The 26,315-nt window shown below is 45.5% G+C and overlaps 1 protein-coding gene across 1 annotated transcript; it reads left to right on the forward strand.

Annotated features, from left to right (window-relative positions):
- The first annotated feature begins 753 nt into the window (after nucleotides 1-753).
- Nucleotides 754-9,961, forward strand: LOC144125031 (proton-coupled folate transporter-like). The gene is made up of 6 exons (XM_077658069.1): nucleotides 754-938; nucleotides 2,046-2,856; nucleotides 5,104-5,346; nucleotides 6,011-6,094; nucleotides 6,681-6,837; nucleotides 7,357-9,961. The coding sequence occupies exons 2-6, from the start codon at nucleotides 2,049-2,051 to the stop codon at nucleotides 7,439-7,441; spliced, it is 1,377 nt and encodes a 458-aa protein (XP_077514195.1). The 5' UTR covers nucleotides 754-938; nucleotides 2,046-2,048; the 3' UTR covers nucleotides 7,442-9,961.
- The last annotated feature ends 16,354 nt before the right edge of the window (nucleotides 9,962-26,315 follow it).

The following is a 26,315-nucleotide window of genomic DNA, read 5'->3' on the forward strand; positions in this document are numbered from 1 at the left end:
ACCATAGTGGCCATGGGCCTACAGCAACGTCCGCAATAACTTCAATCGAAATCTGATTAGAAACGTCGGACGCATCTGTAGACACCTCGTTAAAACTAAAAATGTTATTGCACTTCTTGTTGGAAGAAAACTGTTGCCCTCCCTCAATGTTTGTACTTCGCGGTAGATATTTTGGACGTGATTAGCGCGCCACGTCGCGGTGAGGTGAACATGTATCCGCTCGGACAAAACGGCAGTCTCGGAGGCTACAAGGGCGGCTTACAAAATTTTGTCGCTGCGAGGGCGCAGCATGCATTCTGAAAACTGATGGTTTGGGGTTGGTTTTTAATGCTAACAAAGCAGAAAGTTGCGTGTCGTTTGTGCTCCTGACAAAATTTTTCCCGATGATGCCGGCCCGGCGGGCCCGTAGAGAAACCGTAATGCCTGACATTTGACCTGAAGAATTATTAAACTAATCGGGTACATAAGCAGTCGAAACTTTGCGGGACAGATCCACCTGTCTCGGGAAAACTAACCAGACTAACGGGAAAATAAAAAGCACTTTTATTTAGTGGCGATCGCAGCTGCTCTTCGATCTACAATTGCTGTGCATAGATTAGTCCTAAAGCTTGTTGAAGAAGCGCATACAGCTGACGAACGTCAATGTTTATTCAAGAATCGCAAAAATAAAAAGATGTTTCGCGTCAGATCGAAACCGAAACTGCAAAACTCGCAGTGCCTGAAGCCCTCTAGCGGTGGCAATGTGAGACAGCTCTTTTCACGGACGGCTGTCTGGGCTGGTCCGCGACGTCCGCGAGCAGTCGCCGCGTTCCCAGCTGTCTTATGCTTTCAACGGCGCTACAATAACAGAATCTCGTGCTGCAAACTTTCGTGTCAGATTTCCCCGCCGCGCACTTCGCCGGCAGCTAACGCTCGTATAGCTGCGTCCAAATCTCAAGGTAAGTGCCGAGAAGCGCCGTACGCGTGCGGGTTTTCGTTTCTAGTTGACAATGACGCGTCGCGCGAAATGTTTGATCGCATTTTTTTAACACAAAGTGCCAACGATAGAACTTTTTATCTCGATAGCATGAATACAGTACAAACTACCTTTTCATTTCGAGCTTTGGGTTGTGTTTTTGCTGTGGGGCTTTCACCTGCGGCAGCAACATATGCGCAGGTAATTGTTTTGATCTTTCGATAACCTGCCACGAGCTCCCTGGCTCAGAAGAAAAGGAAAGGGCGGAAACTAGGTCAAGCGGCCCGTTGCAGGAGCGCGCGTGAAGTGCGTGCGAAGGCATCGCTCTTAAACCGGACATGGGGTCATATGTGGCATTTTATAGGTGCAGTCTGCTCGCGCATCTGCTTGCGGCCCTAAACTTGCACGTCAAATTCTAGTTTTCAGCTTCATTGTGTTTGTAAAAATGCCGCTGCTGCGGCACAAAAACACTCAAAAAGAAAATGTTGTTAGTTGTGGGTTTCAATGGTTTTCCTGTTTTCTGGATTGTTATACAAGAGCAATAAGAAAGGCGCGTGCCTTAATCGGAAACCAACTCAAAATTTTTAGATGTCTGTTTGTGTTTTGGCAATGTATTAAGCGTGCAGTTAACGTGAATGCGGATTAAAAACAATGCCCTTGCATGACGCGGCTCTCTCTTATCTGTGCATGTCGGCAGGGGGAGATAACCGCGATAGTACAATTGCTCCTCTGCTGCCCTCAGTACCTGTTGGTCAAGAGCTTTCGTAACTGGCTGTTGGCCATAAAATATACTGCTTTTTTGTACTCTGTAGCATTATTCACAGTAAACATAGATAATGATGGCTGTTTGAGCTGACAGCTAGCTTGAGGATTTCATCCTTGTAACATTGATACGATTCGCAAATAGAAGAGAGCAAAGCATGTGATGCCAGTGCAAAAGTTTATAAGCAGCTTGAGACCATAAATCGTTTGCAAAGACATTTCATTTCATAGCTTTTACAGTTTGTGTCTACTAGCAGCCCCATCTGTGTACTTTTTTCTCCTGATTAAAAAGAATACTTAGTTCTTTAGCCTGTACATCTCTTTACAGAAAATGGTGATTCAAGTCACAGTGGAACCAGTGGTGTTCCTGTTCTTTGCTACAATGCACCTGGAGATGAGTGCCGTCCAGGATATCATAAACACAAAGTGCTGCTTCAGGCACCTCAACACGACCAACGTTGCAGACTGCCACTCTGCCCAGAACCAAACACGAACAGACATCAAAGCTGAAGCCTCTCTGTGGATTGCTTTCTACTATGGGACAATGTCTGTGTTAACGTTGATCTGCGGCATGTGGGTTGGGTCCTGGAACGACCGCTTCGGCCGCAAGCGCCCCATGCTTGTCCCTCTTGTTGGGGGGATGGCCAGCGTCCTCAACTTCATTTTTCTCTCGCACTACCTCGACAGCAGCGTCTCACTCATTATGATCAGTGCTGTCCTGGTTGGTGTGTCCACTGGAAGCTTGGGAATCATCTCAAGTTGCTTTGGCTACCTGACTGATGTGACGCCCTTCCAGTCACGGAGCCGACGAATTTCTATTCTGGAAGCCATGATCTTCACGGGTGGCGCACTTGGAATGTACCTGGTGGGGGGCATGCTCAAGACAACCACGTATGAAGTCATCTTCTTGGTCGAGCTCTTTATTTATGCTGTTGCTGTCTTCTATGTCTTGATTGTCATCCGTGACAAGGTACCTGGAGAAACAAGCGTCGACACTGGAATGGAGCATCCTGGCATCTTTTCTTTCCGACACGTGACAGACATGGCCATGACTGTGTTCAGGCTGCGTGACCGTGGCAACAGGGGCCACATCATCCTCCTGCTTCTTGCTGCCTTTGCAATGTTCTACGGCCTAGCAGGCAAGTAATCCCTTAATTATCATTTCATTAGCCCATTTGTGTAATTCCGAAGCTCGGGTTACATCTGCATGCTGTTTGCCTCCTTTTTATTATTTTGTTTCTTTGTTTATTTCTTCAGCTGTGAATTAATTGGTTTGTTTCTTAATGCTTTCCATCAGAGTTGAGCTTTGAGGAGTAAAAAAAAATGAGGCAGTCGGTCTAAAGGTCACACCTTTGTGGCAAAATGAAACATTCTCATAAGGTGTTCCAGATTGAAGGCCCAAATCCCTCCTTATGGCTTAAAATTTTTGACACTTGAGAGTTTGAGGCATCGTCTAAGAAACTCACTCTCCGGAAATTTTTTGTGAAGAGGCTCATTACTAACCTTACAGCCATTGTAGCCAGGAAATTTCACTCTGCTTCTTTCAGAAGTGTGCTCTCCAGGACCGCTTTTCTCACACATCAGGTGACTAGTCTCTGAAAGAGCTATTATATTTCTCCTCCTCTATGAGGGAGAGGGCAAAGATTTATGAGAAGTCTGCATCACATGCTCCTTCTGGACCATACAGTCTGCTGTGTGCTTTCACCTGTTGCCTATAGGTGTGGCTGGCCACAATAGTTGATTGTTCATGGTGATATGTCTTAAAAAGGGCTGTGTCAACAGCAGGGCTGTAGACTGTGGTAACATGCATGCAGCAAGCTTAAAATGGAGCTGTGCTTGCACTTAATGAAGGAACGGTGCACCAAGGATTGTGCAATATAGCTATAGCATGAAACAAAACAAACAGTTCAAGTTAAAGAATGACACAGTGCACATCGCTCACAAGAAACCTGCAGACTAGCAAATGAAACTGAAGTGGTGTACTTCATTGCGGTGAAAAACAAAAATGGTATTGAAAGAGAGGGGATATAATGCATAGCCTACCGAACGCTGAGAAAACATATCATCAGTCATTCAGGGTGACAGAATATTGAAATACTTGAGTACACTCGCTTTATCACCACAGCAGCAGGTGTAGATGAGGAGATTAGCTTTGTTGAGAGAGGCTTGAATTTTTATCTTCTTTTGCAGCACGCATGGCTGTAATACAGTCATAACTGCCAAATGAGCTAGCTACATTTGCTTATTTGGAACAACCAGAGCTGGCTATAGATTCTGCAAAATAAAGTGTACATTCTTCAGTCTGCAACAAACATGTGAGAGAGATCTAACTGTGCTGTTTAAATAATTTGGTTTAGTTGTTGTTATCCTGTTGTTGTTGGGGCATTAATCGTTTCCTGACTCCTTAAGGTGGGGTGAGACTTTGAAAATGCTTTTCAAGAGTTGGCTGTAGAGCAATTGTAATAAGGGCTATGGCTGTAAAATTTGCAAGCAATCTTAAAGATAGATGCAGCTTGTATTATAGCTCAAAACTGCATTGAAATTTTGTCATATTTTTATTTTTGTTTTTAATTTTTTCTGAAGTATATCTTTTTCTTTAAGCCTATAATATCTGCAAAGTGTTGAAATTTTTGTATGAGAGTACCAACCAATGCTTTACACAACTAATACCAACATTATGCCCTTAGAACAAAAACCAGATTTATTGCTGCTTACAAATGTTTTTTTAGTCAGAAAAATACAAATAAACTTAGTCTGTTGATTCTGGCATCAGTTATGTAAACGGCATTGCTTAGCATCGTTAAAGAATTCTTTGGCTCCTAAGAAAAAGGTACACAAACCTCCAAAAATGTTGTTTTTATAAAAATGCCAATAAAATCTTGGGAAGACCATTAATTTGTTAAAACTTCCCTTGACAGAAGTGCTATAGGAGGAGCCATAGTGGCTGAAAAATGTACAGTGAAAAAGGTCTAACTCCAAACCAAAGCCAAAACATGTGTTTCTGATGAAAAACTACAGGGCAATGAGTTTTTGAAAGTACCCAAAACAAAGACCACGTCGAGGCGCACCCATTTTTCAGTCAACATGACGACAAAAAGGACCAATAAACTATTTTTGAAATCACGAATACCTAACGCTATATATATTTTCTGAAAGACACAAAAATTCTCTATTAGGTGATCGCAAAACCTCAAAATCGCATTTTTTTCTTCAAAACAGTCTCACCTCACCTTAAAAAGAAAGAAAAATATACTTCATCATTTTACCAATAAAACTGAATAGCTCCTTGCACTGTGTATGTTGAATGCAAAGCAAGGCCATTTATCACAAACGTTGCATAAATGGCACTGTGCTTACTTGCACTGGCATCAATTTGTCCTCTACAGCCCAGACATACCTGACGTACACATTCTTGACTGATGAGCCACTTCGCTGGACTGCAAGTCACTACAGTTTCCTTCAAGGAATCAATATTGCTGTTGAGGGTGCAGCCCTTCTGATAGTGCTACCCTTGGCTTATCGTTGCTTGAATATCTCCGATGCCTTTGCTGGCCTTGTCGGATCTGTGTCAAGGTTCTTGGGTCTCTTGTGGCTGGGCCTGTGCACAACGTCATCCATGGTTTACTTCAGTGAGTGAGGCCGTTAATTTTTCCATCATTCGCTCGGCAGACGCAAATCTGGGTTGGTGGCATGAATGCTTTCTTTGCATGAATTGGATTTGGGAATAGAACTCTTGTCAGCCAGAGACTATGAAGGGAAGTGTAAAAACTCATCATCTGAGGTTGAGTGCAAGACTTAAGCAGTGGATCTTTAATGTTAAATAAAATTTGTTGATTTTAAATCAATGGGAAAATTACTGGATGGTTATGTCTCTTATTTAAATTGTTTGGTTAATAAATGCTGTTGGTTCATGTTTAGAATTGCAAGGGATTTTCATGAACATTTGTGTTCATTGCGTGCTTCAGTTTGGATTCTTAATTTGAAAAGTGGGAAAAATTACTGGATTCTGATGTTTCTTATTTCAATGGCTTTTGTTACTGTGCTATTGGTTGAGGTTTATAACTGCAAGGCATGTCAGCATTTCTGTTTGTTGCTTGTTGCATGTCGGCTTCTTAATATGGAAATAATTTTAGATATCTTGATTAAAATATATTTGCACCTCTCACTTATAATTTTAGTACAAATATTTGGACCACTTAGTATTTGATTTAAGGTGTTGATAGTGTCATTCAGTCTGCTGATTTGTCTTTCTGAACTAATTTATTCCTTCTTTCTTTATTTTAAATTTTACAGTTCCAGTTCTTTTTGTGTTTAGCGAGTTCACAAGCCCTTCAGTCCGTGCACTGCTGTCAAAAATTGTTGCCATAGATGAAAAAGGTGAGGTGCTTTCTTGGGTGTTTTATGAGTGTTTGGTGTAAAAATGGAAGGTGGGGCAGGTTTAGGAAATTATCATTTGTGATGTACCTGACAGACTTGGCAAAGCAACTTATTGTTGCATGACAGAAGACCTGATTTGAACTCCCCATTCTGATATAGCACTTGCATTTACCTGTTGTGCTGTTGAATTCTCTCACGTGAAAACTTAGGATATGTCCAGAATTGTAAAGGAAGAACATATATTATTTAAAAGCCTGAAGAAGACTGATCTGACTCATCTGGTGACAGGTTTGGTGTGTCATATTGGGCAGTCAGTTTTCTTTCCAGGCTTAGTGAAAAGTTGCTTTAGTGAAGTATGTTAAGGCTAATTATATCATAAAATATAGAGCAAACACACTCCCAAGCAGTGTGTTTTTGTTTAGTAATCCCTTGACACATTATTGGCTTTTTTTTAGAGAGGGAAAGGGTGGATGAAAGTAATTTCTCTGCCGGATGTTACTACTGTCTTGTCGTTAGATTATCAGCAGTACATTACAGAGAAAAAAGTAGTCATCATTGCATCCCTCCATATTCGATTTCACTACAGGCAAGGCCTTTGCTGTGATGAGTGCTCTGCAATCCTTTGCAATGTTCACGGGATCCCTGCTCTTCAATGGCCTCTACCCAGCAACGTCAAAGTTCTTCAAGGGTTTTGGCTTTGAGTTCGCTGCTGCTTTGCAACTAATCCCCATCGGAATTTTCCTGTGAGTTAACTTTGAAGTCGAAGGAATGGTTTTGTACCTATACCTTTTCTTCAGGGCCCTTCTTGATGCCATAGATATATGATTCACTGGGCATTTGGCAGAGGCTGTATTGCACAAGCATTGCAATTTACACACATAAAGTTATAACATTGCTTAAGACATTGTTGTTAACTGATTGGTTGGTTAGCAGGGTGCAGTGACTTTGTGGCTTTGAACCGAGTGCTGTTAAACATATCGCAAGCCTTTCGTGCGTCACAATAGCAGCAATTTTGAACCATCTGCATAAAAAAAAACTGTGTTCCTTATTGTCAGCGAGGATTAAACCAACTACGGTTTCCTACTTAGTGGGTCACAGTTTTGAGGGATGAATCTTTACTCTATATAAACCTTAATCTTGGCCTCTGATATTTAGATGTTTTTAACCAAGAAGTTCTCATGTCGATTGCTGTCCATGAATGGTAAAAATTTAATCATGCAGCCAGCTTGGTGTACCTTCATTGTTATTCTCTTTTTCTACAGGTACCTCTACTTCAGATTCAGGAAAGAAGCACCTTATGCTGAAATTGAGGGGGATAGCATGAGCTCCAACATTGTAGAAAGTTGAAAGGTGCCACAGCAGCACTGCCTTCACACGTCATGCACCCAAGAAAGTGTCCATTGTGTGCAGTACCGAACCACGCACAATTTTGGCAATCCAAGTAGTGCCATGTTTTACCTAATTGCACAAGTAAGACACCAGTGTACAGTGATGGCAGGATAAGGCATTGAAAACCCTCTTCTCAGCTTAGTGCTCTGTACTCTCTTGAGAGGAGCTTATAGAGTTGTCACGAGTGTTGAATGCACTGCCCTTCATTGTTACCGTGTGGACAAGTATGTGATGGAAATGTGGGGCTTTGCATATACAGGTATAGCCAGAAGAAGCTCTATACTACATTCCAAAGTGGTTCAGGCTAGTCAGCTGACCAGTTTTAAGCCTGAAAGCCACATATCTCATCTTGGACACGGTGTACTCATCATATTCTGTGTAATAGAGCAAATGCTGTGCTGTTGTGAACAATTATTCATTTGAAGTTTTATTCATAATTTATATTTACTCAGAAAATACCTGTTTAGGTATAACTCCCCCCCTTTTTTTTGGTTGACTTTTTTGACATGGGTTTGTTTAGTACTGAAAGAGAATCAAGAATAATTTTTTTGCATATCATAATGTACATCATTGAAAAGCTGTTCTGTGGGTAACTTTCTCATGGTGGTTGGTGGTTAACATGTTCATTCACAGTTGTCAAGGTTATGTGCTTTTGTTGTTTGAAAAGACAATGTGAAAACTGCGACAGGTTTTTAAGCACTGATATTGGTTATACCTCCTGCATAGTCACTACCTATGCAGGTGTTAGCTGACCTTTGTTATTTTGGTGAACAACTATGCTGGTCACATTGAATGACATTGTACATTCTGCACAATTATAGCGCAGCTTGAAGTGTTTGGGGGAGGGGGGTTTATTGCAACGAAACACTGGATATGTTCTGTATAGTGTCCAGTAAGCAGTTATATATGGCTCCGGTAAGTTTTTTTTTTTTTATGGTGTGGTTAATGATGCACAGCCTTTCAGGAAATTTCTTGATAGAAATAGAGCACCGGTCATTCCTGGTGATCATGTAGCTGTTGGTATTGCACAAGTGCCACACACAGACACACACTCAGTGATGACAGCTATTAGTTGGCTATTTTACTGCAGTAGCAGATCTGCATGATTTCATAGTCATCCATTGTCTTTCATAGTGCACCATTTATTTACTCCGCACAATTTTTAGTTTAGAGTGACAGTTCACTTACTTTGTTGTCCTTAAAGCATGGAGGTATTGCTTTACTTTGTGGAGATGCAGGACAGAGCTTGCTATACAATACATTACAGCATTTTAACATAGAAATGTTGAGTAATTGTTTTCTGTGTTTAGCCTGGACTCTGAAGTCGCTATGTTGTAAATGTCTTGGCTCGACAGAGTGCAGTAAATGCAGACAGCTATGTTTTTATTTCTGAGAGGCTTTGTGGAAGCTATGGCCATTCTGTGGCCATGTTGAGGTAGAAATGGTACTCCAGTTAGTTTTCTTAAAGTATCTTCAGTGCTGCTCTTTTTTGTCATGTTTTTACTTGTTTTGATGAGAGCTTACAATGTTGTCTAACCTTAAGTACTGAGCAATGTGCAGCTCAGTATTTCAGTATAGTGAGCTATATTTTGTCGGCCTGTTGCTCACTTGTGTTATATGGCTGCGTCAGTGTAACTCTCCTGAAAAGTATGTCTTGGAAAGGCTTTTCCATTTAATGTTGTATGGCTTATGTGAATAGTTTGTGCATACAGCCTTTTTGTGCAACAGAACAATAGGAATAAGTTTATGGTGTGAGCAAAGTCTGCCTACCTCTGCTCTTTTTTTATTTTTTTCTTCTTCACATGGCTGTGATATCACCATGTTTGAATACATCCTAAAACATATAGATGCATTCGTGACATGTTGTCACTTTGTGGACACTGAAAACAGTGTCTGAAACTCGATGTGTCTCAAATTCTATCATTCTGTGAACTCATTTGCATTGTTTTGTGGACCTCTAGCTCGTGTGTACTTTTTTACCTTTAATTTGTCCATTTCAAAGGTGGTGGCTGTTACTCTCACTTTACATCCTGGTACTTTCATTCTTTCATTTAGGCAGTGCTGCTAAAGCAGCTGATGCTTCTTGTTTTTTCTTTCTTATGCTCAGCTTGTCACAGCAGAGTTTTGGGTTGCTGGTATGCAGTAACGAAGCAGTTCTCTTTGGAAGAGAAAATCTGTTTGATAAAGTTTTTGCTCATGTTATTGTAACCGTTTTATTTAGATGAGCAAGTTTTTAAGATAAAAATATTTGCTCATTTTATTGTACTCTGCTGTCATGCAGAAGGAATATGTAGATATATAGACACTGCATCAAATACTTCCTAGCAAAATTCATGTGGATGCAGTGTAGCTTTAATGAACTCAGAGCTCCTAGCAACATAACTTTTTGATGAGCCCATTTACTTGCACCTCGAGCACAAAGTGAAACTGCACAGTTATTTTGCAGTGGAGCAATAAATTATCAGACTGTTAAGAATACTACCTGTACAATCATGTGTGTTGGAATGATGCGTGTGGTAACGAACTTCAGTACAAGGAACGCATCGTACAACTGCTAGCAGAGCTTGAGTAGAGTCTGCTGCTGATTCGGAAGTCACGACTTTGTACGCCGTCGTCTGCGCACCGGCTGATGCCAGATGCAAGTACGTGCAGTAGTGTAAAGGCTCGTCTCGCTCGCGCAGCGTCCTTCTTGCTTCTCTAATGCATGTTCGCTAAGTCAGGCGGGAGGTTTCTTCAGCAGCGCATAAAGCTTGTCGCGCTGGCGAGTCGTAAAAGCTAAAAGCTACCGAGTCGTATTCACGCACCTGTTAGGTGCCAAGTAATTGCGCGTCACGCTCGTAATGCTTGTAGCGAGAGCAAAGCTTACGCCGCCGTGTATTCACCGCGAACCGCTAAATGGAGATCTTGAAGATCTGTTGGAATCTGCTGTCGGTGCTCGGAGCATGCTCGTCCCATCACGTCTAACGACGCTGTCGGGGAGAGCTGGCGTGGGGTGCAAGCATAGCCACGCACGCGGGAGGCGAGCATACGGAAGGGAACGCATGAAGATTTGCTAATAGCGAGGTCAGAGCTTAACGGTATATTAGACACCGTATTTTTGCTTGCGTGTTTTCTTCCCTCAAACGATGCGTCCCATGGTATTCGCCTACGACCGCTAAATAATTTCTTGGCGCTGTTTTGGTTTCGTTTCATCAATCGAACGATGGCTGTGACGTTGAACTTTAGGTCACGTGAGGCACGCAAAAAATGGCATTATAACTGCTGATACTTCCTTTTTTTGTTAAAGCAGGCTGGTTTAAGTGCCGTAGTCAGTTAAAACTACATATGAGCGTTTATACTGCAGTTTTTCCGTGCCGCTAGTGTCAAGTTAACCTACGCGTCACAGCCATTGTGACTAAAGTGTACTAGAACCGTATGCAGAATAAGGTGGCGCTATCGATTAGGGGAATAGCGCGCAGGACAATAACCGGAGAGAGCGGCATTATTGTCCTGCGCCTGCACACTGGCCCCGATATTCCCCTATGCCTCTGGTAGTGTCACCCTATTCTAAATGTCTCTAGTCTAGTACACTTCATCGTGGCCAAGGAAGGGGAAAAAATGCTGGGGTTCAAACCAGCTGAACCTAGTTTACATAGCGGAAACTAAAATAAGCATAGTCAGTCACAGTTTGTTGGACTTGGTTGTTGCTTGAATAAAACGAACACTTGATCATAAGAATCATCGGAATCAGTCAACCTACGATGCACAGCTGAAGCACTAGTTCCAGCGCGTGACTCCTCGCAGAAAGAACTCGACCGCGAAAAACTAATCGATGTCTCTACCAAGTATTGTAGTGCTGCTGACTTTGCATTTTTCTTCGTAATCGGGTTTTAGAAAACGTTAATTATCCTTACTAAAAGTCCCAGCGTATTAAATTTTCGAAACGATAGAGAAATGTTTCGACCACCACTGACAAGAACAATGAAAAATGGTTTCTTGCTTCGGGATCATGCAGTCCCTACATTCTAGGAAGGGGTGTCTCATACCCTTGCCAATATTGGTGGGAGGGTCTGAGACCACCTGAAGCATTGAGCGAGGTACAATGTGAACATCGGAACGAGCGCAAGTCTAAACTAACAGAAAAATAGCCAAACTTTTCTATCGTGTATTAAATCTTGCATACGCTTTGAAAAAAGTGCATTGGTGACGTGGTTCCTAATGTGGCGCGTGCACGATGCGCTTATTTGCGAATAAGCGCGGCTGCGTGTTCTCGCTGTTAAAACACCTGTACTACACTGATAACAAAAACGCCCAAATGGGAGTAAACAGCTTGTCCTCTAGCGCACACCCAAAAGGAAGTTTTATTTGTACCATCTAAAGGGAGTATTTTATTTACTCCCTTATACAAATGAAGTATTTGGAGTAAATTTTTTTAGTATTCACAGAAATGGAGCCCAAAAACGGCGTCAACGGTGCCAGCGGCGGAAACGGGCAGTAGCTGCGGGACCGCTGGCAACCCAACTTGGGAAACTGCGCTGCCCTAACTTGACCCCGCGTCACACGTTCTTTTCGCCGTCTGCAAGTTGTCTGATTTTTCTGTACGAGCTCGTTTGGATGGCTATGATCGCAGATAAATGGCTGTAAAATTAGAATCAATTGTTCAAAACTAAAGAGGAGTCGCGGGGCAGTTTTCACGGTCATGCACCACGCTATATTTGACTAAAAACCACAGCAGAATAAGCTCAAAATGAGAACACCCCTGAAGGTATTTTGGTATGGGAGAGTTTGCTTTCAATTCACTTCGTTGAGGCTTGGCTTTTCAATATGACATGAAAACTGCAGCTTCATCAACTCAGTCAACAGCTCAGCGTTGAAGCTATGTTTTATCACAGTTACACGTTCGTGCAACGCACTATAATCTGCTGCAACACACGGCGACAACCAGACTGAAAAAGCTGTGAGAATTAGGCCTAAGCGGAGGCTCTAACGGAGTGGCGACACTATAGTTAGAGTACTGGAGGCTTCAAAAGAGAAGTTAATTTATGTAGCTTTCTGTAGCGGAAAACGGCGACAAGCCGATATCTTATACCGCGGCAGGCACCCGTGAAGGAGCACTTAGCAGAGATCCAGCGACGATGGTAACCAGGGGGTGCACTCACCGCCATTATCAGAAAACTGACCAGAAGCAGACGAGACGCTAGGTGGCGGGACGGGTGGCGCAGAATGGTCTTTTTTTACTCCGTTGGGGACTTGGGGGCGCATTGAGAGCAAGAAACTCCGTTTAAAATGAGAGTTATAAGGGGGAGAATCCTCCTTTTGTGCCCATGCATTATTGAGCGCAGGGAGTAAAATGGACATTTAACACATTTTACTCTATATTGATGGAGTAAATGTTTCCACATATGGACTTGAAAGGGCGGCTGCGTTTTTATGAAGGAAAAACGCTAAGGCGCCCGTGTGCTGTGCGATGTCAGTGCATGTTAAAGATCCCCAGGTGGTCGAAATTATTCCGGAGCCCTCCACTACGGCACCTCCTTCTTCCTTTCTTCTTTCACTCCCTCCCTTATCCCTTCCCTAACGGCGCGGTTCAGGTGTCCAACGATATATGAGACAGATACTGCGCCATTTCCTTTCCCCCAAAACCAATTATTATTATTATTGAAAGGGCGACGCCAGCCATTTAAACCCCCAACTGAGTTGATTCTTGTTTACAGTGTAAATGCCAATGATGAGTTCGTAAGCCCCGAACGAAATCCCATATCAATTTTTGAAACGAAGTAGAATACGTTCCCTAATACCCTGCAGCGGTAGAAAGACCTATCCATAAACCGGCTGTCAAGTAATTATCTTGTTGCGAAGTACGGCATATGCGCGTCTGGCGTTTTATTACGGCCTGACTGTACGTGCCGTGTCGTGGTCACGTTAAAATATTAATTAGTAAACTAGCTTGTTAGCTAGACAATTAGTATTATTTGTTAAATAATGGACATCCGCCGGGGCTGACAGTATGTTTATGAAAACATATTCTTGCTATTTTAACGACCCTGTTTTAGGAATTTTGAAAGCGCTCACTGGCACTCCCGGTGTATCGCGTACCGTGTAATCTTGGCGCCTAAAGCAATTGGCATCTGCCACAAGTTCCATCTGGTGGCGAGCCCTAGTTGTCTGATTGAAACTTCTTTAAAATGGATTAGGTAAACACTCTTGAAGTTTGGAAAGTTTTCTAGACCTTGGTTTGTTGTGGTGGGTCTGGCCCTTGCTGCGTTTGGAAGGCATTCGATCACTTATGAGGCGAGTTCAGTAGTGAACCGACCGCCACTCGAGCGAGAAATTTTCCGTGGCTGTTCAAAAAGGAGGCATTTGAACAAAAATAATTCCAGAAATGCATTGTGCTAAACCACCGACTAAAAAATTATGAGCGCAACTAAACTTCGCGCCAAATGCAATAATCGTTGCACAGCCGAACCCGGATATGTCGGATGCATCAAATTACTGTTATCGAAGAGCCACGACATTGCCTTTAAAACTCCATGAAAACTTATAACTGTGTTCGCGTTTATCGAACTGGCGCTCAGTGAAATACTGGACTTGGCAAACGGCAGGCCGCGCCCCTTAAAGTGGCGCTTCTCCTAACGGCACGCTTCGATCCCTTTTTGTGCACAGGACGCCTTGGGCACCTGCTGGCAGCGCTGGCGCTGTGAATTAGTGTGGGAAGGTAAGCTAATTGGTATGTGCTTGAGCTAGCGTAGTGGCGGTGGTGGTGTGAATGTGTATACATATATCAGTGTGGGCAGAGAAAAGAAAGAAAAAAATTGGAGGACGCTTAAGCTTCGTCTTTAAGAGTGAGACGCGACAGCGTGTCGCAGCGTTGCCGAGGAGTACACGGAACGAACGCCATCACCCGTTCGGCGCGACGCGTGGCCCGTAGGACAATTTAAGGAAAGGACGCCTGTCTCACATATCTCGGCGGACACCCGACCCGGCCCGTAAGGGAAGGAAAATGAAATGAACAATTCCTTTTAAGGAAAGGAAATGACGCCTGTCTCACATTCCTCGCTGGACACCCGGATCGCGCCGTAAGGGAAGGAAAAATCGATCGCTCGGTTAATCAATCAATCCTTCACGCTGTCGCGTTAAAATCCCTTCCCTTACAGCGCGGTTAAGTTTTCCACCGAGATGCGCCATTTTTTGCTCACGGCCAAAGACGCCGACGACACCGGGTTTTCTGCGACACGAGCTCCTTAACGCTGTCGCGTTAAAATAATGCCCAGCCCGCAGCGCCTAAGTGAATGTGTATACATTTGTTAGGTTGGGGCAACCTAAAAAGAATGAAAAATAATAAGCCCCTGTATACGGGCGGAATTACCCACCGCGGTGGATCAGTGGTTAGAGTGCTCGGCTACTGATCCGGAGTACCCGGGTTCGGACACGATCGCGGCGGCAGCGTTTCGATGGAAGCAAAACGCTAAGGCGCCCGTGTGCTGTGCGATGTCAGGCGCACGTTAAAGATCCCCTGGTGGTCGCAATTATTCCGGAGCCCTCCCCTACGGCACCTCTTCTCTCGGTCCCTCCTTTATCCCTTCCCTTACGGCGCTGTTCAGGTGTCCCCCGATATGGGATAGATACTGCGCCATTTCCTTTCTCCAAAAGCTAATAATAATTGGTTTTGGGGGAAAGGAAATGGCGCAGTATCTGTCTCATATATCGGCGGACACCTCAACCGCGCCTTAAGGGAATGAATAAAGGAGGAAGTGAAAGAAGAAAGGAAGAAAGAGGTGCCGTAGTGGAGGGCTCCGGAATAATTTTGACCACCTGGGGATCTTTAGCGTGCACTGACATCGCACAGCACACGGGTGCCTTAGCGTTTTTCCTCCTTAAAAACGCAGCCGCCGCGGCCGAGTTCGAACCCGGGTACTCCGGATCTGTAGCCGAGCGCCCGAATCACTGAGCCACCGCGGAGGGTCGCCCCCAAAAACTAATTTTCAATTTTTCAATTAGCCTTACAGTGCCTGTCAGCAATTGCTCCACCTGAGTCGGTGATAAAAATGGCTGCGTCTATACCACTATTCAATAAGGCCAGAGTCTAAAAACTTCAAGAGTGATTTCCACGCCGCATCGCTTTCATGCGGTGAAGCCAACCTTACTAAGCCTAGCGGCGACATCTCATAAAGTCTCTAGATAAGCTTTCTGGGGACTTTAGCATCTCCTGTGTGTTTTCGCTTCGCTGCGGAAGACATTGCGGAAATCAACTGCAGAGTTAAATAACTCTAATGAAAGTATTCTATTTATAGTGTACTGATCTATAGTGCAGCACCAACATATTGAGCATATGTATCCACTGGGCGAATAATTTCCACGAGCTTATATATGCTCTAAGTTTAGCCTTATTTTGGAGCCAGGGTTTCTTGCACGTTAATCAATTTTATTTGATTCAGTTATGCATCTTTGGTGGCACAAACAAGAAATGAAAATGAGTGCACCACGTTGCAGACATTCTATATTAGAAAAAAAAACAATCATAAGCGTCCATTCTGTCAACTTTGCCGCAAACATTATGCAAACGTAATGAGACATGATTCAAGTAAATGTCCGTGATGTCACCCGAACTGGATATTCACCGGATAACGTGTCAGGACATCTCGAGGGGCAATCGAGCGCGATGTCCGGGTGACGGCTTCAGCATAGGTGAGCGGTGCTGCCACAGGAGGAAGTGGGGAGCTGGATAGCAGGACTGCAGCGACCTGTTCCTGAACAACACGGCAGATAGTCGGCGCGAGGGATGGCGCTAGGTCGGGAGTAGGAGACAGGATCTTGAACGTGGGATCTTGAAAGTGGGAGAAAGCTGGCGGGCGACATCTTCGCGGATGAAGTCTTTGACGCGCTGCGTGAACAGGCATTGCTCAGAAGACGAGGGACAAAGGGCCTAGCCAGCAAGACCCCCGGTAGACGCGCCAGACTGCCGCGTAGAAGTGCGTTGCTTTCGTAACTCGTCAAAGGTGGGATTGTTCGCCAGAAGCATTTGGAAAGCGTCGTCGGCGATTCCTTTGAGGATGTGTTTAATCTGTCTGTCTCGGACATCGAACGGTTGACACTCTTGCTTAAGTCAACCATGTCTTCAATATAGCTCGCGAAGGTTTCGGCCAGTAGCTAAGCTCGAGCATGGAGACGTTGTTCTGCGCGGAGTTTCCGCACGGCGGGACGGCCGAAAACGTCGGCGAAGCTCGTCTTAAATGAGGACCAGGTGGGAAGGTCGGCTTCATGGTTACGAAACCATAGGTTGGCAACGTCCGTGAGGTAGAAGATGACATTGCTCAATTTTACGGAATCGTCCCACTGATTATAACTGCTGACGCGCTCATATGAGGCCAGCCAATCGACGACCTGGTCGTCTGTACCACTGAATAGAGAGGGTCGCGCTGGCGTTACACCCCAGAACAGAGAACGGTGGCAGGGATGGTTGAGTCGGACCGCGTCCAGCATGATGGCCGGGCCAGTAACGTTCGGCTCCGAAGTTCCAGGATGAGGACCGGGACGGGGATCGAGACACATCCACCAAGTGTAAAGGTGTTCATTCGAAGCGCAGCCGGTGGTCGTTGATCGAAGAGCGTCGATGACGATGGGCAGAGTCCCAGTAGTCGCCGAACTTGTTAGCCTTTCAAAAGATGGCACATACCCACACTCAAGTTCCCCGACTGCACTTCGTCGACCTTTTCGTCCCGCCGCTTGAACTTCTGCCGGTCGTTCCCATTACAGATTATTCAATTTTATTTACTTTCGCTTTTATTTTTATATTTCACAGTTCAAATGCATTTTTTAATGGATATAACACATTGAAATGGACAGCCGATTGAAATGCAGTCGATCACTCACACACAAGGAAGGAGTGATCGACTGCATTAAAAAAGTTTGCGCATACTCTGTTTCAATTCTACTTACCATGCTCTCGACAGCGGTCAGTCATTCAACAACTTCGGATGGGATACTACTGGAAATGAATGCTTTACGACTGGCTATGGAGCCAACTAGCTTAGCACCACTGTTCTTTATATTAAATAGTGTCCAAGAATTGAAGCATTTGGCAGAAATCTCATCTGAGTGCAAGCAGTTGGAGCCTTGAGGAGGCGAGGGGGGGACCTGGGCGACCCACGCGACTAGCGCTCGCCACGTGCCGAGAAAAAGGGGATGGTACCAGCACGTGATATATAGAACATCGGGGGCTTTCGCCTCGGCCGGACGCCGCCGTCATCGCCTCCACCAACCAGCATGTCGAAGAACAATTAGAGCTGGTAGGCTGCCTGGATGCCCACTCGCCTCCGCTGTCAGGGTGGGGACACCCTTCGTGGCACCCCGCGCCACCGTACCCTTCTCGCAGAGGCATGTCGGGTCCCACGCGCCGGTCCCGCGCGCTATGCGTGTGGCGTGGTTTCTGTGCGGCTGCGTGACGACTGCAATAATGCGACTGAACTTGAAATAGGCACTAATAGTTGTTTCACTCATGGAAGCAATGTTCTGACAATTTTGAGTGTTTCATGCATGATACAGTCGCTCCGACTACGTTGCAATCGAAAAGTTATGACGGGCTGGTGTGTTGCCCAGTTAATGGCTGCACTGAAAAAGGGCAGCGGTTGTTGGGTGCTCCTTCGTGTTCGTAATTTAGGGTGTCAGGGTCGCCGAATGCTGTGCAATTAGGCTGCATTTATTGGAAGGAGTGTTCATGAGGTCCCACGTTTCTCGGCTTGTCGGCAGCGCGGAGGATGACCTGCCAAATATTATTTTTTTTCGTAGTTAACACGCGCTGCTCCAACATTCTTTGGGATTCCTTTGTCTTATGGATGCAACATATGAGGAGAATTACACGCAGTAATGGCAAATTTCTTTTAAAAACGTTCCGCCGTTACAGTGCTCTGGGATATGGACAGCTGAGGACACCTCTGAAACCAAGTAGTCATATGAAACATGGCAAAAAAACATTAAAAGCGACTGATTCACAAAGAAACCTCACAAAATCAGCCCCCGATAACTTCATTTGAATCCCATTGTCCCCGCCAATCAGAACTAACACGGGACAACACAGGCCGCCTTCCTCGCTTCCGTGGAACCGTCTGCTCCGGGTTCCAAGAGATGCTGGCTTGCCGCCTCACCCGATAGTCGTTCGAGCAAGACAATAGATCTCTCATTAAGGTATGCACTGGTTGGAAAACCCCCGTTCGACGTAAAGCGAGCAGAAAGACGCGGACAAGTGAACACGACAAACAAGCTCTCAGCCTCGCTGCTGTGATCAAGAAAAAAAAAAAATAAAGCTCTAGGACATGCCTGCCCAGAAACGCGAGTGGAGAATTTTACTGATGTGGCTGCGTGACGCCAACGAATGGAGGCTTTTTTTTTTAGTAGTGGTTTATTTAAAAGCGATACGAAAAGAAGGAAAATAGTGGTGGTCTACTTAGAAGAAATACGAAAATTAAGGAAAAGAACACTAGTGCGGGGAAAAGGGTACCTTTCGTTGGTGTCACGCAGCCACGACCTCTTTTGCTTACTGACACGCTGAACGTACGTAGGGTACGGCGCCAGGATATGCGTAATGAGCTGATGCAAAGAAGTAGGGGGGGGGGGGGGGGGGTTGAATGCGTTCGTGGGATAAAGATTAAAATCAATAAACCGAACAAAATGCAGCGACGAGTTTCACATCCTAAATAATAAGGCTCCCTTAGTGGGAAACGTCTTTGTCGTCAGGTTCTGAAGAAAGCGCTGGGCGAATTTTGAGGTAGCCTAGCAGGTTTTAATCTAGCTTTGCTTCCCCTTGGAGCAATCATTTCAGCTGAAGGCGCCACATGACACACAGACGACCACATGCCGAAAAAAAAAATCCGCGTCTGGTATTTGTAGAGCTGCGGGACGATTACAGCTTTCACGGGCTACGTCATCGACGCACGTGCTTCTGGTCTGGTGGGAAAAAAACTTGCGACTTCTGACAACGTGGTACAGAAGGTGCGCTGTGTAAAGAGGCGGTTGTAATCGGGAGAAGAAAGGTTGCGAAGCGTAACGAGGTGTCTCTGATCGGGGGAACAAAGGCGTCGGAGAACGCTCGAAACATGCAAAAACCGAGGCGAATGTGGGCAATGCTGCCACCGGGCCACGCCCTTTGACGACACGTCGTTTACAACGGGGAGAAGTCTATTAAAAATCCAGCTGATAGGGCTTTGCTCTGTTTGTGGCACCACCGACCCGGCTGCTTAAAGTGAGCTCGTGTTGTGTGTGATGCAGTAGTCGGAAATGAAGCCATATATAAGGGGCTGTTCCCGTGTGTTTTGCCAACGCTAGAAAACGACAGTGGATATTTTGCTTTGTACCCGCCGCGGTGGCTCAGTGGTTATGGCGCTCGACTACTGATCCGGAGTTGCCGGGTTCGAACCCGACCGCGGCGGCTGCGTTTTTATGGAGGAAAAACGTTAAGGCGCCCGTGTGCTGTGCGATGTCAGTGCACGTTAAAGATCCCCAGGTGGTCGAAATTATTCCGGAGCCCTCCACTACGGCACCTCCTTCTTCCTTTCTTCTTTCACTCCCTCCTTTATCCCTTCCCTTACGGCGCGGTTCAGGTGTCCAACGATATATGAGACAGATACTGCGCCATTTCCTTTCCCCCCAAACCAATTATTATTATTATATTTTGCTTTGCTTTCGACAGCGCGCGCAGAAAAAAAAAGTAATCGCAGGTCAAGCGAGACAGCTGTAAGTCAACAGACGACTCCAAAGTATGCGAAGTAAGGCATGCGAAACGCTTGCTGGGGGGGGGGGGGGGGGGGGGGGGGTATAATGTTCAACTTTAACGTTTCTTCCTCATAAATACTCACATTATAGCAGCCGTCAACGGCGACTTCTCGCAGAGTAGAGTGGCAAGTTGGGCTAGTTGGTGGATGTTCATCTTGTAAAACGGGTTCTGTCGTCCTTGCTTGCTAATTAGCGCAGTACCCGTTTTACAAGATGACTTCTCGCACTTGGCTTCATGGCGAACGGGAAGCTGTCTGGATGGCAGTCTCTGCCGCATATGCAACTGCAGCTCGAAATAAGTAATGCTGATTGTTGGAAAAGCAATCGAAATGTAGACTATCTGGGGCAGCAGATTGCAGTGGAATATGCAACGTCCGTTGTGAGAATGTAACGACTGTTCACAAGGGGCCGAGTTTCCCGGCAGATAAGTTCCGCGATATATGATATATGCTTCAACGTCTGACTCCGATCCACTGTTCAAACAATCTCTGCGGTGCCATCCTGTCTTGGCAGGACACCAAATTTGCGGAATTTCACGCTGTAGCGGCAGTTTTCTCTTCGAAACGGCCTGCCGCTGCATTGCGCTCAGTGCAGCCGTACGGGAGAGTGGGACCTAACATTCCGCCGTCGAGAGCGGCGTCCTCACCCTGAAAGCGGCGCTGCAGTCATCGAGACACCGCGGCCTGTATATATCTATTATTGTGTAATAATAATAATAATAATTGGTTTTGGGGGGAAAGGAAATGGTGCAGTATCTGTCTCATATATCGTTGGACACCTGAACCACGCCGTAAGGGAAGGGATAAAGGAGGGAGTGAAAGAAGAAAGGAAGAGATAGGTGCCGTAGTGGAGGGCTCCGGAATAATTTCGACCACCTGGGGATCTTTAACGTGCACTGACATCGCACAGCACACGGGCGCCTTAGCGTTTTTCCTCCATAAAAACGCAGCCACCGCGGTCGGGTTCGAACCCGTGAACTCTGAACCCGACCGCGGTGGCTGCGTTTTTATGGAGGAAAAAGGCTAAGGCACGTGTAAATAGATTGTGTATATTACCTCTCCCTCTACCCTTTCTACCTGTCCCCTCATCTCTTCCATTTCATTTCTCCAGTCTGCCTGCTATCCCTTTATTTTCGCTGCCCCGGCTCAGGTGCTTCCGTATCGATGGCAGATGCCGGGGCTAGCAAAAATCTTTTCCTTCCTTTTTATTATGATTTTAACAAAACCACTTCCGACTACAACATCGAGACACCCTATGTGCTAGTGTTCGCGCGCATTACATACACACCAAGTGGTGAAGTGAAAGTTTCGCATAGTTCGTTTAGGTTCGCCTCCGTGTTCTCCCTTCCTCCTGGCGCCAAGCTCCCCGGCGGCGCGCCAACGAGAGCTGAAAGCATTTCATGCTTTTAAAAAAAAGGTGATGATAGGCTGTTCTGCAACAACAGTTATTGTACATGATAATTAACAAATTGTACAGAGACTGATGCCGTTGATTTAAAACAACGCGACAACAAGCAATGTCTATGCGGGCAGAAAACAGTGCCAGAGAGAAACTGCTGTCATCAGAACAACGCGTTTAGTGCCCGTGCTTCAATCTTAGCTGCATCACCGTTTATAGCTCTATAAACGTCGCCCTGTATGGTGTCTTGCAGGTTGCGGTAAACGAACGAGCTCTGTGCCGTGTACGGATTCTGTCCAGTAGGTGTCTTATCGCAGCTTTCGAAGGGCTACTTCTATCTCCGTGGGTTGTTAACGGAGCTGTTGTCGGCACCTGGCACAGCCGATCCTGTAATCTTAGCCGCTCTCCAAGGCAGGAAGCTGCTGAGGGCCTTGGAACCGATCGAGTTGCAAGAGTGCAGGAATAACGGTGTAGTCGTTTTTCTCTGCAGCCATAATCGGGGCAAAACCTGCGAATTTGACCACAAACTCGGACGAAAGCCAAACTTTATTTAAGGGACCCTAGCTGGCAAGAGCAGTGCTGTACGGCAGAATAAAAGTCGTGCTCACAAAATATTTCACGTGACTGACGATGTAATTTTGTTAGGTTACCTCTCATGGATGTGAAAAAGAAAAAAAATCCCTTTAGAACAGGGTCAGATTTATGGAGACCTCCTCATGTGATAAATTTTGTGGAAAAACCGCATTGTTAGCGATGTTTTTAATAGAAATTTTTCAACAAATGCACTGCTTGTGCAAATTGGACTGCAAACAGGCTGATGCTTTTATCGCATTAGATCGAGATCACGCGGTAAAAAAATTACTTTTTCAATCTCAAAGATGATCAGAATGAGCGGCACTATAAAACTGTTGGGTGCAGCAGAATACTCTATCCTCTAGTAATAAACGTAAGTTTATGAGAGTTTAACGTCCCAAAGTGACTCAGGCTATGAGGGACGATGTAGTGGATGGCTCTGGAAATTTAGACCACCTGGCATTCTTTAACGTACACAGACATTGCACAGTACACGGGCCTCTAGAATTTCGCCTCCATCGATACTTGACCGCAGCGGCCACAAATCGGCAATATTGTAGCAGACGTTCAGTCGTAGAGCCTACACGTAGGACGTTCCGCTTCGGTACACGAACCAGCCCGAAAACTTAAATAGAACTTGCAAAAAAAAGATGAGGTTCCGACAGGTGGCTCCTTTCAGCGTCGTTCTCCATTCCATCATGCGCACGCACATGACAAAAACAGGTGCATGAAGTCCGCGCAAACACACTTCCTCCATGCTTGCGCTGCCTGCACGCAGCAGTACGGCAACCACGCAAATGCGCTCTGCCCTTGATTTATGTTACGCTGGCTGTGAGAAAGAAGCGAATATTGAAGGTGCGCTTTGATTGCCTTGAATTTCGCCTCCGTCGAAATTCGACCGCCGCGGCCGGGATCGAACCCGCGTCTTTCGGGTCAGCAGCCGAGCGCCATTACCACTGAGTCACCACGGCGGCTATAATGTGAAGAGATGACTGCACTCTTGGCAGGCCCATTGTCATGAGTGAGTGAAAAAACGTTTATTGAAGAGGATGGAGGCTGGAGCGTATGCGGGTGGGCCTTCTGGCGATTAGTAGGAGCGCTGCCTGGACATTAGTCTTTGTAAAGTGCTCGGTGTAGGCGATGTAAGTGGTGTACGTTGTGTTTGTTTGAAGGCGCTGTATAGAAGGCAGGAGTCTTCAGAGGAGAGGGATGAGGGAGAGGGTAGAGGCGTCTATTAAGGCCTTCGAGCCGGGTGGCGTAGTGGGAGGATAGGGGGTATAGGGCAGGAGGGGATGGCCCCGCTCGGTGAGTATATGCTCGAGCTAAGGTGCCCGCTCCGACGTTGCCATCAAGGCTCTCGTGTCCAGGAACCCAAGTGATGACGTGGTCTTGATGGAGAGTGTGTACCAGGATGCGTAGCGTCTGTCGTTGGACACTGCCGCTGAGTATATGCTCGAGCTAAGGTGCCCGCTCCGACGTTGCCATCAAGGCTCTCGTGTCCAGGAACCCAAGTGATGACGTGGTCTTGATGGAGAGTGTGTACCAGGATGCGTAGCGTCTGTCGTTGGACACTGCCGCTGAGTATATGCTCGAGCTAAGGTGCCCGCTCCGACGTTGCCATCAAGGCTCTCGTGTCCAGGAACCCAAGTGATGACGTGGTCTTGATGGAGAGTGTGTCCCAGGATGCGTAGCGTCTGTCGTTGGACACGGCCGCTTGCATACGCTCGACAGGCGGTTTGAGTGTTTGTGAAAATGCGAACGCTGCTGGAGTGGGCGTCACTCATTTCCTGGCGAGGGTGATCGCTTAAGCAGCAGTTGGGTCTGGGGGTCGGACAGAGGCTGCCAGAAATGGAGTGTGGGTGCTGTCTACAGCAACAAAGGCGAATGTCTGTGGCTGGGCACGGGAGGCGATGTCGACACAGACAGCAATAGAATCGTGGCCGTACTGTCTTCGCATGCACCGAATTCAGGCTTGTCTCCTGGACTTTTGGAGTTAACGCTGCATGTGTCTGTGGATAGGGCTTGGGTAAAGGTGGGTGCAGATGGTGGAGGGTAGTATTCCTGTGAGGGAGTGTGTTTGGGTTCCTTGGGATCCCCGATGTGTTGGACGATGGCCCGTTCTGTGGAGGTAGTAAGCACGTGCGTTGGCAGGAGAGGACCGCATCTCGGACTTCATCGAAGGTGTTGTGGATGCCCAGAGTCACCAGTTGAGATGCTGACGTGCACATGCGGAGTCTGAGAGCAGTTTTGAAAAAGTGTGGATGAGGACGTCAGCCTTGTATTGGTTGGTCTTGGTGAGGTCAAGGTAGGAAAGGCTGCACTGAATGCAACTACAAGCAATGGCCTTGACGAGTCGGAGTGTCCTCTTCGCGCATGCCCCTTCTGTGCCCTGCTACGCACAACTGACCATCTCTTTAGGCTACATGCAGTAATTCTGATTGGTCAAAACATTATTGGCAGCACTTACAAGAAAGAGTTTAAGACTCTTCTCCCAAGAATTTCACCCCTGAAAAGCCGGGCACCATGCCGGAGGAAATCTTGTACCCATCATAAAACCGGTGGGTACCCAGTGGCCCAGGGGATCGAACTTCCAAATGCGAGGCAGATACTCTACAAGGCCACCACTTTGGTAAGAAATGCAACACTTTTTTCTTGATCTAGAGTAATCAAGTACGAAAGGTCTTTGAGAGAAATTTTGAACAGAATCAGCAATTGCATTTTTTTTAAGTCTCTATCAAAGTTACCCTTTTTCAAATTCCCAATTTCAGTGCATAACTAAACATCATCTGAGTGGTCTATAAGTACCAATTTTGTCTGGTGATAATACAAAAGCACAGATTAATGCTGACAAAAAATTTCAGCATGAAGTTCTCATTCTTGTCCCATATACTGCCCTTATTGAAATTCATTAGTTTTCCAACAATGCTTGGGGTTTTTTGCTGCGATATTATAGGAGCCAAATGTTTTTGCACTGCTTCTAAACAAAAAATTTACGTACAATTAGTGAAAAAATACGCAGGTGCCACAAAATTTTATCTTTCTTTCTGCGATTTTGCAAAATCGCAAAAACGACGTTTTCCACCTCTTGTGATATACAATCTTTTCCCCCAAGAAACTACAGCACTCCTTGCAAAACGAAGTGCCATTCCCTTGAGTCCACACATTTGGCCATCATATATAAACATTCCATTGAAAGCAAATGACCATGGGACCTCGATTACTGTTCTTATCTGAACACACCCATATATTTCATGTGCTAACATTAGTTTTACATTTAAATAGCAACTTTAATAAATGTCGACCAATAATCTTTAAAAAATCACAAGAGTATAATGCAGGCAGAGTGGCTAACAAATTGTGTGAAGCTACATGCATAGCTACAGCACTGCACTGGTCCTAGAAACAGTTATTGCAAGAAAAGCCTTAGAACAAATGCAGTAGGGCACATCTTGAGTTGTGTTGCCCCAAGTGAATTCTTGAACTTAGAACAAGAGTGCAGCTTTCTCATCAGTCAGTGTATAACCAAGCCTAACTGCGACAGGCACAGAGGCGTCACGACGGTAGATGAGACCTAGTGCAGTAGCACAGTGCGTTACCTTCTTCGGCCTTTTAGATATCCTTATGGCCTGCCTATGCATGGAGCTTGCCCTGTACTGTTCGACAGATCATTCCACAAAACATCGCTTGAAAAAATACTTCATGAAAATATTGACATGCTTATTCCAGCAAAAAGGAGGGGAAAAAATGTGCCCGACATTAAAAAAAAAAACAAGGAGCACTAATAAAGAAACAGATACAGTGAATGTGCTCTGGCATGGATGACTGTCAGGACTGGCTTTATGAAAATTTACAGGGTGAATAAATGTGCAAGAAATGCAAACATTGCCCGAGCAAGTCAAAATGGACTTATCAATATGCACACCAATTTTCTCCTTGCGAACTACACAAAAGTGAAGAATGAATGTGCTTTTATTGCTGCCTGCAACATTTTCAACAGGAGGGCTCGAGTGATAAGCATAGGGTTGAAATCTCGGTCATGGAAACACAGATTTTTCCTATAACTACAGGCCTTGACATATCAGCATCAGAAAGGAAATAAGAATGAGGCAGCTTCAGA

This window comes from Amblyomma americanum, chromosome 3 (genome assembly GCF_052857255.1).
Source record: "Amblyomma americanum isolate KBUSLIRL-KWMA chromosome 3, ASM5285725v1, whole genome shotgun sequence".
NCBI lineage: Eukaryota > Metazoa > Arthropoda > Arachnida > Ixodida > Ixodidae > Amblyomma > Amblyomma americanum.